The following is an 18,294-nucleotide window of genomic DNA, read 5'->3' as shown; positions in this document are numbered from 1 at the left end:
CTCAGGTCCCTCCCGATCCTGCCCGTCCCGCCTCGCCCGCGGCGGCCCCTGCATCAGGTGACAGCCCGGAAACAGCGGAAGCGGATGAGGGAAGCGCGGCCGCGGCCCGGGAGGGCGGTGCAGAGCTGCAGGATCCTCGGCCTCCTCCCGGCCCCCGCGCGGCTCTCATGCGGCTCCCTCGCTGACACCTGAAATCCACCTCTCGCTGTCCTCCTGGGGATCGCGGGGTCGCCGAGCTTGCCGCCCTTGGCGGTTGAAGTCATCGTTGTGCGGGCCCGCGGCGGTCGTCCATGGAGAAGATCAGGCGGGGCGGCGATGGCCCCCCACGGGGGCCCGTCCTGCACATCGTGGTGGTCGGCTTTCATCACAAGAAGGGCTGCCAGGTGAGAAAGGGGCCCGTGCCCGCCCCCTGCCGTTCTGGCGTTCGCGTGCCGCCGACACCCACGCGGTTTCGCTCGGCTCGGACCACCCTCCAGGCCCTCCGCCCCTAAACTTGACTCCTCTCTCCTGATCCTCGTACTCACCCTACCTGAAGCCCACCCCGCACGCTCCCTGTTTTCTCCTCCCCCTGAAAATTGTATCTTGAGCAGCGGAGGAGCTATGTGTCGGTATGTTGGGGTTGGCAGATATTTAGGTTCTTCCGTGGAGTCAGAGGAAGGAATCGATGGTCGGCCCACTCTCTACTCATCCATCTCTGTCTCCGTTGACTTTCTGGTAGTCTGCTTTTAGTGGGATTCCCTTAGAAAAAAAAATCAGCACTTGGGCAGCGTTTTCAAGGTAATGAGCTCTGGGCTTCCGCACGAGTACCTTAGGATGGTCGAAGCACTTGCGGCACCGTGGGAAAATCTACTTCCTTTGTTTATCTGTGAAAGCCCTGGAACCCCTGTTAGGCTGATGTATTGACTCCGCCCCCCTTCCCATTCGGCCTTCGAGTTCCTATTTAGTCTTGCCCAGATCTTGCCTTTTGGTGAGAGATAGACTCTCCAGCTCAGTTGCAGTGAGGGGAAGTGTTATTTACCGAGCAAAGAAACGTGCAAATATTAAGTCATTTTTAAGCTTCTTCACTGAAATGGTGAACGGGAACAATAGGACATCTGCAATCTATGTATCGAAGGCAGGGGAACAAAGGTAGAGGATTATTTAATGAGTGCAGACACTGGAAGGCAATGATGTCATAATGTGCTAGTGAACAGTAAATTGAAATGCTTAAAGTATTAAAAATGCTGATTGCTACCGCTAGGTAATGTAGCATTTCAAAGAAAATGTAATATTTTAGAAGACTGATTGGCAAAATTTCAGTTCATTAGAGGATAATGACAGAAAAGTGATGGAGTGAAAGTAGTTGTGTATGTATGTGTTTTAAAGACAGCTTCACTTAAAAATATATTCCTTGTCCCTCAAGTAAAAATAACACAGAAAGTTACCAAGAAGGAAGTGAGATTGTTCAGGGTAGTATTAGAAAATTCCAAGCAACAGCAATGGAATGTATACGTTTTTTAAATGTGGCCTTATATTTGGAGGTAAGAAAATAAGTATCTGAGATAATTGTACTATGGCATGTAAGTAGTGCCTTTGTGCTCAGTCGTGTCTTACTCTTTTCGACCCCGTGGACTGTAGCCCCGCCAGGCTTCTCTGTCCATGGGATGCTCTAGGCAAAAATAACTGGAGTGGGTTGCCATTTCCTACCCAAGGGATCTTCCCGACCCAGGGGTAGAATCCACGTCTCCTGCATGGCAGGCGAGTTCTTTACCACTGGGCTACCTAGGAAGCCTGTAAGCAGTGTTCATCATCCTTAGACTTTTAATACTTTAAAACTTCATCTTTTTAAAGTATTAAAAATCTAAGGATGATGAACACCGCTTACCTCAGAGATGGGTGAAGCAACTGAAGCTTGGAGGAAGTAACTGATCTTGCCAAGGTTATGCTGGAATCAGAATTGCCTTGGCACCATGCGTGTTCATTCCGCTGAGCCACGTGGCGTGAAGGAGTCTTCTATGAAAAAGTAAGGAGTGGGTCCTGTTCACAACCAAACGAAATTTTTAATGACAAAAAAGAAGGAAAGGTAGGGAATAGAATAGAATAAAATCTTTTAATCATTGCTGTCATCTAAAGTCAAGATTAATTATTATGTGTTCTTCCTGTTTTGTTGGTAGGAGTAATATAATTTATGTTTCCAGTAAGGAAAAATGATTTATCATATGAAAAATATGTGCTGCTTAGGGATTAAAGAACACTAAACAACAGCTTGTAAGATGAAGCAGAACTCTGCGGCAACCTGGATGCCGTGATCTTTCTTTGGCTTTTGCTTTCAGCCCTGCGATTGATTGTTTTGTGTGTTTTGGTTTTTTTGGCCGCGCTGCTTGGCTTGCAGGATCTTAGTTCTCCAACCAGGATTGGAACCTAGGCCCCAGCAGTGAAAGCATCAGGTCCTAACCACTAGACCACCAGGGAATTCCCTAAAGTGAGAATTTATAGCCAAGGAGCAAAGTGGGGGCCAGTGGCTGGAAACTTACTGCATCAGGGGTAAGAAGGGGTTTCTAGCTAAAGCCACCTAACAGGATACTTGATAAAAGTAGGCAAGTCAGAGATGAACCTGGAAGCCCAAAGTCACAACCTCATTGAGAAAAGAGTTCAGAGGAGCCTGACCTAGTTTGGTTAAGGAGAGCCTCATTGTCAGCATTGACACTGAAGCCCAGATGTCCCTAGTCTTTATAACTGCATCTGTTTTAGTAGTACTTTAAGGTTGTAGGCTTTTCGTAGAATGGAAAAATACATGCTTTGTATATTACAAAAATATTTTGTTAATCTGCATGATGCCTCATGGAGACAAAAGCAATTATTTTTTAATATACACACTTGCTGAGTGTTTGCTTACCTGGGGTCCTGATAGAATTGAAGAGAATGCAAAGGGTTCTGCCACAATGCAGTGAAAGATGCATTTTTATTTTCTTATTGCTGACTGAAAACAGCTTTTTAAAAAGTATACTTAAATATAATGGTGGAAATCGAAGAGCTAAGAACCTGGTTTTGCAAATGAAACAATTTTTTATAGTTTGTCAAAGTCAAAATGCAGTGAGCAGAAAGAACTAGTGCATATTCTATAGTTTTTACTTATAATTTTAATAGAACTATTACTATTTCTCACAAAAGCTTTAACTCACTAGTAATCTGTTTCTTTTTTTCTATTGCTTCTCTAATGGAAGTTGGGTGGAGAAATGACACTATGATTTCTAGTCTCTAAAGAGAGTTAAAATTGTGTGAGTTAATAATCTGAAAAACTTCTAAAACCCTCTGTGGTGGTAGTCAGGTGGTGCCTGCTGCTGCTGCTAAGTCACTTCACTTCAGACTCTGTGCGACCCCATAGACAGCAGCCCACCAGGCTCCTCCGTCCCTGGGATTCTCCGGGCAAGAACACTGGAGTGGGTTGCCATTTCCTTCTCCAGTGCATGAAAGTGAAAAGTGAAAGGGAAGTCGCTCAGTTGTGTCCGACTCTTAGTGATCCCATGGACTGCAGCCTACCAGGCTCCTCCATCCATGGGATTTTCCAGGCAAGAGTACTGGAGTGGGGTGCCATTCCTTCTCCCAGGTGGTGCCTAGGGGCTGCTAAATAGCCACTCCGCTCAGACAGCAGAGCAAATGAATGAAAAGGCTCTCACCCTGAGTTGGTTGATAAAACTGACAGATCAATGCAGTTAAAAATAATTAAACTTTTGCTGGAGACATAACTTAGATAAATTTACGGAAGTTCATCCAGCTGGAATAGGATGTTCAGTTGATGTATAATAGTATAGGAAAAGATGGGAAAATAGTTTGTTCAACTATATTTCTAATTTTTGATTGCCCTACTTTCCTCCCTTTTTTGTCTTAGTTTTTATAAAATATCAAGAAAGTGTACTTAAAATCCCAATATAAATCATACTGGGTTTTCCAGGTGGCATAGTGGTAAAGAATCTGCCTGCCAATGCAGAAGACAAAAGAGATGAGGGTTCAATCCCTGGTTGGTTGGAAATAACAGCCCACACCAGTATTCTTGCCCGGGAAACTCCATAGACAAAGAAGCCTGATGGGCTACCGCCATGGGATCACAAAGAGTCAGACATGACTGAACACACAGGCAAAGCATATGTCGTATTAGTTCTTAAACGATGTTCTTCACTTTTGCAAATGATTCTAGAAGACCTACAACTCTGCTTTCTTAAAAAAATTTTTATTGCAGTATAATTGATTGACAATGTTGTGTTAGTTTCTGATGTAAAGCAAGTGAATCGGATACACATAAATGCCACTGTTTTTTTAGATTCTTTCCCGTATAGATCATTACAGAGTGCTGAGGAGAGTTCCCTGTGCTATAAATAGGTCCTCATTATCTATTTTTATATAGCAGTGTGTGTATGTCAGTCCCCATCTCCCAGTTTAGCCTTCCTCCCTTTCCCCCTACTGACCATAAGTTTGTTTTTTACATCCGTAACTCTATTTCTGTTTTGTAAATACATTTATTTGTACCATTTTTTTAGATTCCATGTACAAGTGATATCATATGATATCTGTCCTTCTCAGTCTGAGTTACTTCACTCAGTATGACAGTCTCTAGTTCTATCCATATTGCTGCAAATGGCATTATTTAGTTCTTTTTTATGGTTGAATAATATTCTATTAAATATGCACCGCATCTTTATCTTTTCCTCTGTCAACAGACATTCAGGTTGCTGCCATCTCCTGGCTATTTTAAATAGTGCTGCAGTGGACATTGGGGTGCATGTATCCAACTCTGCTTTCTTAATCTCTCAAAAATCCAAATATGTTTGATGTTCTGTAAAGTTACATGCATTAAGTCCTAGGCAGAAGGACTGTTTTAGAGACTGCTTTTCTTTGTTAATCGGTGTATCAGGTGTTTCAGACTTTTTCATTACGTAAGGTTTCCCTCAGGATGGATTAATCAGCTACCTTCTTTTAAGATTTTATTTCCTTGTGTAAAGGATGAAGAGTACATGGCTCATTGAACTGTGGCTGGCTTCGGATTGTTTTAGGTGGTTTGAGGGTGCTTTGTTAGACTGCTCTTCCAAGTACTGAAAATGCTGCAGGTCATGGTGAGCACCAGTGCATTCAATGCACTGAGGTCACCCATAGAGAAAATTCCCATACTTGGTTGTGATTTGTAATATTTAGATTAAAGTGAGCCGAAGTTAAACCTTCATTTAAAAAAAGTAACTCCTTGTAGCATTGTGCTGGGTTGAACACGGTGACTTTATCTAGAGGAATGTACTAAATCTTTGTAGACTCTTCTGCTATATTCTGCTATAAAGGTGCTCTGTAGTCCTGTGATGAAGAAGTCAGGTCCGTTCACATGGGCCAGAGGAACTAAGATCCCGAGTGGCACAGCCAAAAAAGAAAAAAAAAAAAAAAAAGAAAAATTGGAATTATTGCTTTAATTTTGGCCACTATTCTGGAAGAGTTCATGGTTTTATATACATAGCTAGCAGTTTTAATTCTTGAATAAACTGGTTTTACCAGATTGTACTTCTCTCAAAGGTATAATTGTGAAAGAACTAGAACTCATGTTTGCGCTAGTTACAGCAGTGAATAAAGCAACTAGATACAGTGAAGAGAACAGTGTATTTTCCTGTTGGACTGAGTGGGCTGATCATAGGAAAGTATCTGTGAGTGGCAGGATGTAGTATTGTAAATTCAAGGGTGGGTTGAGGAGATTTGGAGGGACATTTGGTTTATGTTAGGGTTATAGTGTCAAGCCCTGACCCATCAGGTTTTGGGGACAGAAGACTGGCTGACAAATACACAGGTTAGGCACCTGCTGTTGATGGAATCCTGCGGTGACAATGATGAAATATTGGGGAGATCTTGTTTATAATTCTTGTTGTAATTAAATAGGTCTTTGGGACAGTAAAAACAAATTTTGTGAGAATTAGAGATTAGGGAAGAATAAAATCTAAAGTTTATTTTTTTTGTTCTTCTTTTAGCTATGCAGAAAAACTCCTGAAATAATATTGCGTTTTCTGGCCCTCCATAGTGCTTTTATATATGGGTGGAAGTTTCTCCCTGATTTTAGCCATGCTTTTTCTTTGCTGAAATGATGAAACTTTCTCAGTTTGCAGGGCTGCAACATTAACACTTAGTACCCACTCCAGTGCTCTTGCCTGGAGAATCCCAGGGACGGGGGAACCTGGTGGGCTGCCGTCTATGGGGTCGCACAGAGTCAGACATGACTTGAAGCGACTTAGCAGCAGCAGCAGTGGAATAGATTTTTTTTAGGCCTTGGCATCACAGCTACGCAGGATAGGGGAGCAGGGGGTCAACCTTCAAGAAATCAGGAAGATTCTTTTGTCTTAAGATTCTCCACAGGTGGCTAGACAGTGCCTGAGAGCTAAGAGTATGTATAAATTTCTTTCTTTACCTTAAGTCTTTGATCCCAGTAACCCACAAGTTACCTAAGTAATATCATGGGTAGTCTTCTCCTTGTTACCAGTGTGACTGCAGATCCTTTGCTGAGCACAGCTTTTGCTAGATATGGGGAAACTGCAGGGATGGGCACTATAAGAGGAAGATGAAGACCTGTCTACCTGATAATTTTTAAAAAGACTGGTCCTATTATATTCTTTGGTTAAGATGCCATCGGTTTAAAAACTTAGTTTTCGTCCTAGGGTATTTTTAGAGGCTGTTATTTAAGTTGATTTTTTGGACAGTTTTTAAAATAGTATTTCATCTGTTTTAGGAAATGACATTTCTTTTCAGAAGTAATATGTGTTCACTGTAGCAGAAAAGTGAGAATATAGAGAAAAAAGAAAGCTGGCACTTCAAATCCTTTATCCTAGAGAAGTCTGACTTGATAAATATTCCTCCATTTCTCCATTTTTTAATGAATATACATAGCTTTTTCCAGAAATGTATTAAACTATAAACAAGTTTTTTTGACCTGCCTTTTTAATGTAACTTTATACCATTAATATCTTCCATTTTGAGAACTATTGAATTTTAGCATCTTAAAATAGCTAAGTGGTATTTTATTGAAATCTTTATTTAACTGGTCTCCTTTTTAGACACTTAGGTGGCATTCCAGTGTTTTGCTATTTTAAATAGTGCAGCAAAGAACATCATTGTGACATTGCACCATTTTTCTAAGTGTGGAGACTATTTTAAGCCATCTTTTTTTTTTTTAATGGAGAGCTTGTTAAAATAGACTTTGAAGCAGAATATCCTGAACACAGTTTAAATTACTCTGGGTGATTCTGTCTTCATCACAAATGTCACCCACTGTACTATGGCATTCTGGATTTATTTTAACATAGAGTGATTCGCACATGCTTCTGACTCAGTGGGGCTTTTGATAACCAGTCAGAGAGAAGGAGATGATGGAGCAGTTAGCAGTTACTTCTCAGTGTCGACCAGAAATGTGACCAGAAACATAACGCTGTAGTTTTCAGCTTACTCTCCCTTCTTTCTTATATGTTGCTGCTTTTCTTGTGTGGACTGGAAGGGCATATCTACTAAATGTGTACGAAATACAGTGACTTAGTCATGAATTTTGAAAGAAGACCTAAGGAATTCTCTTTATCCAGGAGTTCATGATAGCTAGTTAAGCTGATAGATGCTTTTCTCACTTGTTCCTGGTCGGCAGTGTTCTAGGTAATTAAATCGTCAGAAGCCCAACTTCAGGGCAAACTGTTTGGGTGTTCAGTTAGATTTGAAAACAGCCCTCTGCACTTGTATTTTCTTTATCCAACTTGTTGTTCACAAGGTTTGCAAGCTATGTGTTAAGGGGATCACTGCAGAGTTGTTAATGAAACCTGTTCTGCTCCCATAGCCTTCGCGGATGATATTAGTATTTTGTTAGGTTCTGTTTGGTGGGTATGATGCACACCAGAAATTGAAATCTTGTTTTGCCATGCAGAAGTTCAGTATTGAAATGTTAAAAATAAATATATGTATAACAGATTGCTAGGATAGAGCTTATTAAAATAAATTGATTTAATCATTTCTTAAGAAGTTTTCTTATTTTTTCCCTGTAAGAAAATATTTTTTGTCATCTTAGTATATATTCACAGTAGCCTAGAGATTAATGTTCCATTTATATCATCTTATCCAGAAGACCTGTCTTTGACATTGCACCAGATGTTTTTTTAAATAATTTCTCTTCCTATCCTCCATTGTTGTTGTTTAGTTACTAAGTCGTGTCTGACTCTTTGCGACCCCGTGGACTGTAGCCTGCCAGGTTCCTCTGTCCAGGAGATTTCCCAGGCAAGAGTACGGGAGTGGCTTGCCATTTCCTTCTCCAGGGGCCTTGTATATGGAATTCTTTATATCCCTTTGTAATTTCAGCTCTGCCAACTTTGTTAGAGAATAATGAGGAAGAGTGCCAGTTCTTTTCTAGCATCGAATCTTCCAGAAATTTGCAAGGGAAAGTATAACTTAGAGAAGACCTGTTTTCTATGTCCAGCATTTCATTTAAAGTGAAAATCATTCTGACAGAGCCTTGGTGCCTACAGTGTTTTGGCTGTTAGGAAAACAAATCCCTGAGATGCTTAGAAAGGAAGCAGAGAAATGGAGCTGCTGGTCCACAATCTCATGAAGTCCTCTCCTTCCCTCAGTAAGCCTGTATCCTTATCGGTGGAGTCCAAGGATGTGTTTAGTTGGTGTGCCGTTTAGCATTGTGGCTTCAGTGGGTCTCGGACAGTGGAGTGGATGTTGCATTGTTAGATAGTGAACAAGGGTATTTTTGAAGTACTCAAAGTTCACATCAGGACACTATGTTATTCTGGTTTTGTAGTTTTTCGTTGGTGTTTTTCCAGCCTTTTGCTTCTGAAGACAAAGTAAATGGACTGTGACTAGAGGACCCCAATTTGACTAGAAAACTATTGGAAAGGGTGGTAATTTTTATTATTCCTGGAGCGTAAACATATGTCACTGTTTTTTATGTAGTTCATGAAAAATTGTCTTTTTATTCCTTGTGGTTAGAAAACTATTAGTCAGTTTTCGGGCTTCCCTGGTGGCTCAGTAGTAAAAGAATCTGCCTGCCAATGCAGGAGATGTGCGTTTGATCCCTGGGTCAGGAAGATTCCCTGGAGAAGGAAATGGCAACCCACTCCAGTATTCTTGCCGGGGAAATCCCATGGACAAAGGAACCTGGGTATAGTCCATGGGGTTGCAAAAGAGTTGGATATAACTTAGTAACTTGTTCAGTCAATCAGTCGTGTCTGACTCTGCGGCTCCATGGACTGCAGCATGCCAGGCTTCCCTGTCCTTCACCATCTCCCAGAGTTTGCTCAAACTCACATCCATTGAGTCGGTGATCATCCAACCATCTTATCCTCTGTCATCCCCTTCTCCTCTTGCCTTCAGTCTTTCCCAGCATCAGGGTCTTTTCTAATGAGTCAGCTTCTCACATCAGGTGGCCGAAGTATTGGAGCTTCAGCATTAGTCCTGCCAACGAATATTCAGGGTTGATTTCCTTTAGGATTGACTGGTTTGATCTCCTTGCAGTCCAAGGGACTCTCAAGAGTCTTCTCCAACACCACAGTTGAAAAGCATCAATTCTTCGGTGCTCAGCTTTCTTTGTAGTCTAGGTTTGTCATAGCTTTTCTTCCAAGGAGAAAGTGTTTTTTAATTTCATGAATGCAGTAGCCATCTGCAGTGATTTTGGAGCCCAAAAAAATAAAGTCTGTCACTGTTACCATTGTTTCCTTGTGTATTTGCCAGGACTGAATGCATGATCTTAGTTTTTTGAAAGTTGAGTTTTAAGCCAGCTTTTTCAGTCTCGTCTTTCACCTTCATCAGGAGACTCTAATTCCTCTTTGCTTTCTGCTGTTAGGGTAGTGTCATCTACATATCTGAGGTTATTGATATTTTTCTTGGCAATCTTGATTCCAGTTTGTGCTTCATCCAGCCTGACATTTCACATGATGTACTCTGCATATAAGTTAAATAAGCAGGGTAATAATATAGCCTTGCTGTACTCCTTTCCCAGTTTTGAACCAGTGTGTTATTCCATGTCCGGTTCTGACTTTAGCAACTAAACAACAATTCAGTTTTCACTTGTTAGCAATCATCCTTTGTCTTCTTTTTCCCTCCTCTTATCTTTTGTAGTTATTTAAGTGTGAAAATTTTATTGCTGATTGAGATCAAAATAGATTTTGCCATATGAGTATTTGTTGACATAAAAAGATACTTGAAATGTGTGTGATTTAATATTTAATGTTATCCTTTAGGGGGTATATATTAATATCATATATATTAATATATATTGATTTAATATTTAATACATTTGTTACACATTGTCTGTGCTAATACCTTACCAGGTACCATGTTTGACCCCCAAATTTAACTTAGATTTTGGGCTGTGAACTTTCAGTATATAATAGTACTCTTACTGGATGACAGTCATTCTGAGTATTTCTTAGTCTCTGGAGATGTACTTGTTTTTTTGTCAGTGATTTTCACATATACTCAGGACTGCCATTACCGTGTTCAGACCCTCTACAGCACAGCTGCAGGGGAGCCCTTCAGGTAGACTGCCATTGCCGGTGGGTCCCCGTAGACTATACAGTGAGACTGCCTATATACCTGCCTTTACTTTCTGCTTAGCTTTATTGGCTTTATTGTTTAAATTGTGTTTTGATTTAACAGAGTATTATGTAAGAGTCTCAGGTAATCTCCAAGAGAATTCCTCTTAAGCCTTTGTGCCATGAATTGTATGTCTGTGTGGATTATTTTGGATATATTGAATGGGAGCATACAGAGTATTGAGTCAGCACTCAAAATATGTAGAATTTACACCTTAAGATTTATAAATCCCATTAAGTGCAAATAACAGATTCACTGTTGTTTTGTTTTTCCCCACATACCAATTGGGTATCTAACAACTGAGTCCTATTCTATACTAGCTACCTAGGGTTAGCCTCATACTCCACAGGTTTAGGGGCTCAGCCCCACAAGATGCCCTTACTTTAGACACCAGTCCCAGGTCCCCAGGCTACCTGCATTTCTGTCCAACTTTGCTACAAATTCAGGGGTTCCCATATTCCCCATTTAGATTCTGAGATTTCCTAGAGTAACTCACAAAACTCAGGAAAACACTGCTTACTTTTACTGATTTATTTAAGGATACCTCTCTGGCAGAGCCCAATGGGAGAGATGCATAGGACAAAGTATGTGAGCTGAGACATGGAACTTGCAAGCCTTCTCTGGGAACAGCATCCTCCCAGCACCTCAGTGTCTTCATCAGCTGAGAAGCTTCCTGAACCCGATTGTTCAGGGATTTTATGGAGGTTTCATTACATAGGCATGATGGATTAAATCATTAGACATTGGTGATTGAACTCAATCTCCACTCCCTCTCCCCTCCCCGAGGCTGAGAGGTGGAGCTGAAACTTCCTAGCTTCAAATCAAGGCTTCCTCATTCTGGTGACCAGGCCCCGTTCCAGAGTCATTTTAGCCCCACCTAGAGTCACCTCATGCTGTTCATGGGCCTTAGAAAGCATCACTACGAACAAAGGTAGTGGAGGTGATGGAATTCAGTTGAGCTATTTCAAATCCTGAAAGATGGTGCTGTAAAAGTGCTGCACCAGTATACCAGCAAACTTGGAAAACTCAGCAGTGGCCATAGGACTGGAAAAGGTCAGTTTTCATTCCAATCCCTAAGAAAGGCAATGCCAAAGAATGCTCAAACTACCGCACAATTGCATTCATCTCACACACTAGTAAAGTAATGCTCAAAATTCTCCAAGCCAGGCTTCAGCAATATGTGAACCATGAACTTCCAGATGTTCAAGCTGGTTTTAGAAACGGCAGAGGAACCAGAGGTCAAATGGCCAACATCCGCTGGATCATCGAAAAAGCAACAGAGTTCCAGAAAAACATCTATTTCTGTTTTATTGACTATGCCAAAGTCTTTGACTGTGTGGATCACAACAAAGTGTGGAAAATTCTGAAAGAGATGGGAATACCAGACCGCCTGACCCACCTCTTGAGAAACCTATATGCAGGTCAGGAAGCAACAGTTAGAACTGGGCATGGAACAACAGACTGGTTCCAAATAGGAAAAGGAGTATGTCAAGGCTGTATATTGTCACCCTGCTTATTTAACTTATATGCAGAGTACATCATGAGAAACGCTGGGCTGGAAGAATCACAAGCTGGAATCAAGATTGCTGAGAGAAATATCAGTAACCTCAGATATGCAGATGACACCACCCTTATGGCAGAAAGTGAAGAGGAACTAAAAAGCCTCTTGATGAAAGTGAAAGAGGAGAGTGAAAAAGTTGGCTTAAAGCTCAACATTCAGAAAACTAAGATCATGGCATCTGGTCCCATCACTTCATGGCAAATAGATGGGGAAACAGTGGAAACAGTGTCAGACTTTATTTTTTTTGTGCTCCAAAATCACTGCAGATGGTGACTGCAGCCATGAAATTAAAAGATGCTTACTCCTTGGAAGGAAAGTTATGACCAACTTAGATAGCATAGTAAAAAGCAGAGGTATTACTTTGCCAACAAAGGTCTGTCTGGTCAAGGCTATGGTTTTTCCAGTGGTCATGTGAGAGTTGGACTGTGAAGAAAGCTGAGCGCCGAAAAATTGATGCTTTTGAATTGTGGTGTTGGAGAAGACTCTTGAGAGTCCCTTGGACTGCAAGGAGATCCAACCAGTCCATCCTAAAGGAGATCAGTCCTGGGTGTTCATTGGAGGGACTGATGCTGAAGCTGAAACTCCAATACTTTGGCGAAGTATGGAACAACTCATGCGACGAGTTGACTCATTGGAAAAGACCCTGATGCTGGGAGGGATTGGGGGCAGGAGGAGAAGGGGATGACAGAGGATGAGATGGCTGAATGGCATCACTGACTCGATGGACATGAGTTTGAGTAAACTCCGGGAGTTGGTGATGGACAGGGAGGCCTGGCGTGCTGTGATTCATGGGGTCACAAAGAGTCGGACACGACTGAGCGACTGAACTGAACTGGGAGTCACCTCATTAGCTTGTTGTTGTTCAGTTGCTCAGCCATATCTGATTCTTTGCAACCCCATGAACTGCAGCACGCCAGGGCACTCTGTGCCTCATCATCTCCCAGAACTTGTTCAAACTCATGTCCATTGGGTCGGTGATACCATCCAACCATCTTGTTCTCTTTGCTCCCCTTCTCCCCCTGCCTTCAGACATTGGTGTGGTTGCAAAGCATCATCTTATGAATAACAAAAGATGTTTCTGTCACTTGGGACATTCCAAAGGGTTGTAGGAGCTTAGAGTCAGGACCAGGGACATAGGTCAAATATATATTTTTTATTACATCACATTTAACTGTCCTGTATAGCTAATAATAATGTTTAAAAAAAGCTATAAAACGTATTCAACAGTAGAGAGTTGACTAAAGAATGAAACAAAACTATATTGAAATTGTTGTATATGTGTAGACACAAAGGAATTTGTGTGGAAGTGTTATAAACTTGATTAGCAAGTTTAGTAGTCTCCAAATGCAAGGATTTGTTGGTGGCAGGTAAACCAGTAGAATTCTAGAAAGTTGCCAACACAATATAGGCAATGTTCAATTTGTAAAAAGTTGTATCACAAAAGTTGGCTGTTTGAAATTCTGAATACATGTTTCCAAAGAAGCATTGTTATAAATATTCTGGGTGCAAGTCAGTCTAAAGCTGCCTTATTCTACTCATGGAATTCTTCAAGCACATTTACACTTAAATCAATTTTATGAGTTGACTATATTTTATATTCCAACTAGAGTCACTCAAAGCACATCTTCCTTCAGTAGAATCAGGAGAATATAATGAACATAACATAACATCAGATATTAATTAGACTCTGGCCATTGGTAACTTGTTAACTAAATGATCAGAAAAATAGATCTTTTCACCTCCCTTTGCTTCCAAAAAGATAGGATAGAGATAAGATTTCCTTCAGAAATTAGGAACTGCTTATGGTTATCTTTTGCTTTTTTTTCATTCTAAAAGCAATCATTTAAAAATAAATACTAGTTTACTTAAAAGTAAATGATAATATTTTCAACTTACTGTCAAGTGGTTTAGAAAATGTATCTGTATACACATGCAACACAAATAAAGCACATGTTGACAAAAATAAGCAGTTTGTGAATACAGATGAAAGTTATAAGATTGTTCAAATTTTCTATAACTTGGAAATTTTAAAAAACGATGAGAGAAAAAAAACAGGAATATTCCTTTATCTCCAACCTTCCTCACCTCTCCAGAGATAAAACCTCTTAATATTAAAGATTTTTTTCAGGGATGTTTTTTAATTCATTTACAAAGATGTGCTATGTAACTGCATAAATGGAATTACAATAGAAGTAGGATTATACTATATTTACTGATACTCTGCTTCCTCATTAAATTTAATAGTATGTATTAATTTTCTATTACTGTTACCACAAGCCACACACTTAAAACAGCACAAATTTATTAAGAGTTCTGGAGGTCAGAAATCTGAAATGGGTTTCACTAAGGCTAAAATTAAGGTGTTGGCAGCTCTGTGTTGCTTCAGGATAATCTGGGGGAAAATTCGTTTCCTTGCATTTTCCAGCTTCTAGAGGTCACCTGCATTCCTTCGCTCACGTGACTTCTGAAGGCTCAAGTGCCTTCCTCCATCTTCAAAGCATCTTGAAGCATATCATCTTCACTGTCTCTGACTGTGTCTTCTGCCTCTCATAAGAACCCTTGTGATTACATTGGGACCGCCTGGATAATCCCCATCTGGAGATAATCTTATCTGGAACATCCCTTTTGCATTGTAAAGAAAGGACAGATTCTGAGAATTAGGAGATGGACATGTCTGGAGGGCTTTTATTTTATGTACTTTTCAGTATATCATACCTGTCTTGCTTTATCTATATATATATAAATCTACCATTCTTTTTAACAGCATGAGAGAACTGATGTAAAATCTACCTGACCAATCCTCTGATGAATATTTAGGTTTCCAATTTTTATGCTACAGTAAGTCATATCACTGTGAACATTTTTGTACTTCTCCATGTGAATATCTGTGTGTATTCCTGGAATAAATTTCTAAAATAGAACTTAAGTCAGAGTAACTGTATTATTGATTTGATAATTCTGCCAAATAGCCACCCAAACTGCTGTACCAATTTATAGTTGCACAGCCAAGCCCCGTACTCTTGTCAACACAAAGTGTGAGTAATTTTTTTCATGTTTTTCAATAATGAGTAAAAATTTTGAAATTCCTTTCCTATGTTTAAATAAGAGATTGAGCACTGTTGTACTACTTTCTTTTGGAATTTTCATGATTAAACTTGTCGAATGAAAAAAAAGGCACAACATAAGACTTGTGAGTTAAATTTTATTTGGGGGCAAAATGAGGACTGTAGCCCTGGAGACAGCCTCTCAGAAATGTCTGAGGAACTGCTCTGAAGAGGTAGCTGGGGAGGTCAGTATATATATCAATACTGTGTGATTTTGGTGAAGGGGGGATACATGGAGTTAGGCACACATTTGGCAAAGGGTTACTGCTAGTCACAAGGAGCAGATATCCTTGTCAGTGATTTTAGTGCTTTTCTAGGTATAAGAAGGTGTAAGAATTTAGGCTCATAAATATTCTGAAAATATCTGACATCCTGCTCTGCCAGTTTTTCTGAGAGCACAGAGTGCCTCATTCCTGATCTCTGCCCTAAATTCCGTTCAGAGTATGTTGAAGGTCCATGACTGCGGTGGTTAGTGGTCTAATCCTTGTAGAGACAGGTTTCAAGTAATAATTTTTAGTTGGCAAAAACTTTTTGGATCATAAAGAGCAACATACTTCTTGATGTACTTGTGATAATTTGAATCCATGATGTTTATATTTATTTAAAGACATGTTTATAAGTAAATACTATACATTAAAATTAGTGGTTTTTCAAATGAAATTTTTGTAATAATTACCAAGTCTTCTTATGTTAAGTGTTATATATTGGACTTTAGTGTTTACATAAAATACAATAATTTATTTCCTTGGTGTTTTGTGGCGGGGGGGGGGGGGGGTTGTTGTTTTTCCTGTTAAACCAAGGATTCTGAGTTGTTAATTTTTTTTCTTTTTTAACTTTGTAACAACTACCAGATTCATAGCTTCAGCTTTGAACTTACATCCTTCTCTTTATGGCACATTTTGCCTTCCCTTACACTTTGAAGAATTGTCAGTATAAAGCTGGTATGATAGAGAAGACACAGAGATGTGAATGTAACTTGAGATTATTTTGCCTCCAGTTAACTGATATTAAATAACTGATCTTGGAGAGAAAGTTTGACTCCACAATCCAAACCTTTGAGAAATCCTTTCAAACTAAAATGTTGATTGCTTCTGGAGGTGGGGGGGCAGGGAAGTTTAAACATTTCAGTATGGCACTAGATTACCTGTTAAAAATAATCATTTTTAAAGCCCTTTTATAATCAGCTCTCATGACTAGTGGCACCTTGATTACCTTAAATGTAGGAAAATCAGCCATCATGTCCTTCCACATTAAAGATGAGATCTAAAAGTGATTCTCATTCCTATGTTGCTCCAACTTTAGTGTATTTATTACTGACGGAATGGCAATGCAAATCCCTTTTAAGTGTACTTTGAAAGAAAATTAAATGTAAGTCAGTGTGATACAGTCCAGGTCTTCAGCATTGAATTTGTCAGCTCTCATTGAGATAACCAAAAGACAAAGAAGCAGAGGGGAAAATGCTGGTAAACCTGGGGAATGCCAGAAACTGGCGGCTTATGCTAAAAACTTTGTTATTTCTCTGAGACACAGTATTAGAGAGACTTCATTGATCAGTTCTCAATCTTGGGGCAAAAAATAACCTACAGTGGTAGTTCATGCCCACTTACCCGCTAACAGCCCACTGAAACCATAAGCTGCAGTGTTGGGAGCAAGGGAGTCAACTGATGGGAAGCAAAGCTAGATCTTGACTCCGCTTCTCAGGCTCCTCTGTTGGATCTCTCCTCCTCAGTCAGGAGAATGTTGGTTTTTCTCAGCGCTCCCTGTCTTCAGTTACCATCTATTTGATAACAACTCCCAAACTTACATCTCCAATTCAGTCACCACCACCACTGCACCCTACCCTTACACACATCAAAATTAAATTCCTTTAAATCAAAAAAGGGGAAAGACTTACTTTTTTTTTTCTTCCCCTTTTCCTCCTTTTTCTTCTTCTATACCTGTAGGTTTGTTGATATTGTCAAATGGCATCAACAAGCGTGGCTTATCCTTACTTCTGTCATTGAGAGTTTGAAAGCATTTTTGCCTGTCGAGGTATAACTTTCCCTTTGATCTTCACCCTGTTGGCTAACATTCCTTACCATTTTAGGTCGAGTTCTCTTACCCGCCCCTGATTCCAGGAGATGGACATGATAGTCACACCTTACCTGAAGAATGGAAATATTTGCCCTTCCTTGCCTTACCAGATGGCGCACACAACTACCAAGAAGGTAAGTAAACTCACAGTGGAGCAATCAATAGATGCCTTTTTTTTTTTTTTTCTCCAATTTGCTCAGACATCTTAAGAGTCTGAGTACTTTGGTAATGAAAGACATTTGGCCTAGTGATTGTTGATAAAATATTTAAATGCTTATTTGAAGATGACTAGTTAGTTATTTATACTAGAGGATCTGAAGAGGAGTACCAGGCTTATGTTGGTAATGGTTGGTGAACTTGGCCACTCTTTTGCCAAGAGCTCTGGCCAAGGTAAGTGATTAGCCATATTAGGACATCTGCTGTTGGTAGCACTTTCTATATTTAAACCTCAGACTCCTCTCAGAGACAAACTCAGGAAGGTTACCTGCACCAGCTGCAGGCTGATTGAAGCTCTAGCTACAAGTTGACTAGCTTCATCTTCCAGTGCCCACCTGAAAACACTCAGGATTGTTTCTCCTCTCCTGAAGCATTGCCGTCACAGTCTGCTTAAAAGTTTTCATGCGTGGGGAGCGTGTTAACACCCTCAAAGAAAGCAGCGCTGTGAAGTTAGTATGGAATCTCCTATCACCCTATACATGAGTGCTTTGAATGGCTTAATGAAGAAATATGCTTTATCATGGTTTTATAGGCTCTTCCAAGACACCAGATTAAACTTGGGTTGGTTGCTTGTTTTTCTAAAATTTATTAATTTTTGTATGAAATAAGGCAAATCCTACTATGCAGTTTAACATAAAATTTAAATGCTGTATTTTTAACCTCACAAACCATTTTAACTTTCTATTTTGTATCGGAGTGTAGCCAATTCACAAATCTTTTTGTAAAAATATTTTTAGTATGAGAGCTTTTAAACATACAGAAAAGTTG

General features: G+C 40.0%; 1 protein-coding gene across 1 annotated transcript in view; it reads left to right on the top strand.

Annotated features, from left to right (window-relative positions):
* AVL9 (AVL9 cell migration associated) overlaps positions 1 to 18,294 on the top strand; it is a 55,121-nt gene continuing 36,827 nt past the window's right edge. Inside the window, exons 1-2 of the mRNA XM_043873333.1 lie at positions 1 to 383; positions 17,324 to 17,444. Of these exons, the coding sequence (XP_043729268.1) occupies positions 291 to 383; positions 17,324 to 17,444 (214 nt within the window). The 5' untranslated portion in view covers positions 1 to 290. The remainder of the gene's footprint in view (positions 384 to 17,323; positions 17,445 to 18,294) is intronic.

The sequence above is a fragment of the Cervus elaphus genome, chromosome 18 (genome assembly GCF_910594005.1).
Source record: "Cervus elaphus chromosome 18, mCerEla1.1, whole genome shotgun sequence".
Lineage (NCBI taxonomy): Eukaryota > Metazoa > Chordata > Mammalia > Artiodactyla > Cervidae > Cervus > Cervus elaphus.
This window is presented reverse-complemented; position numbering and strand designations above follow the sequence as displayed.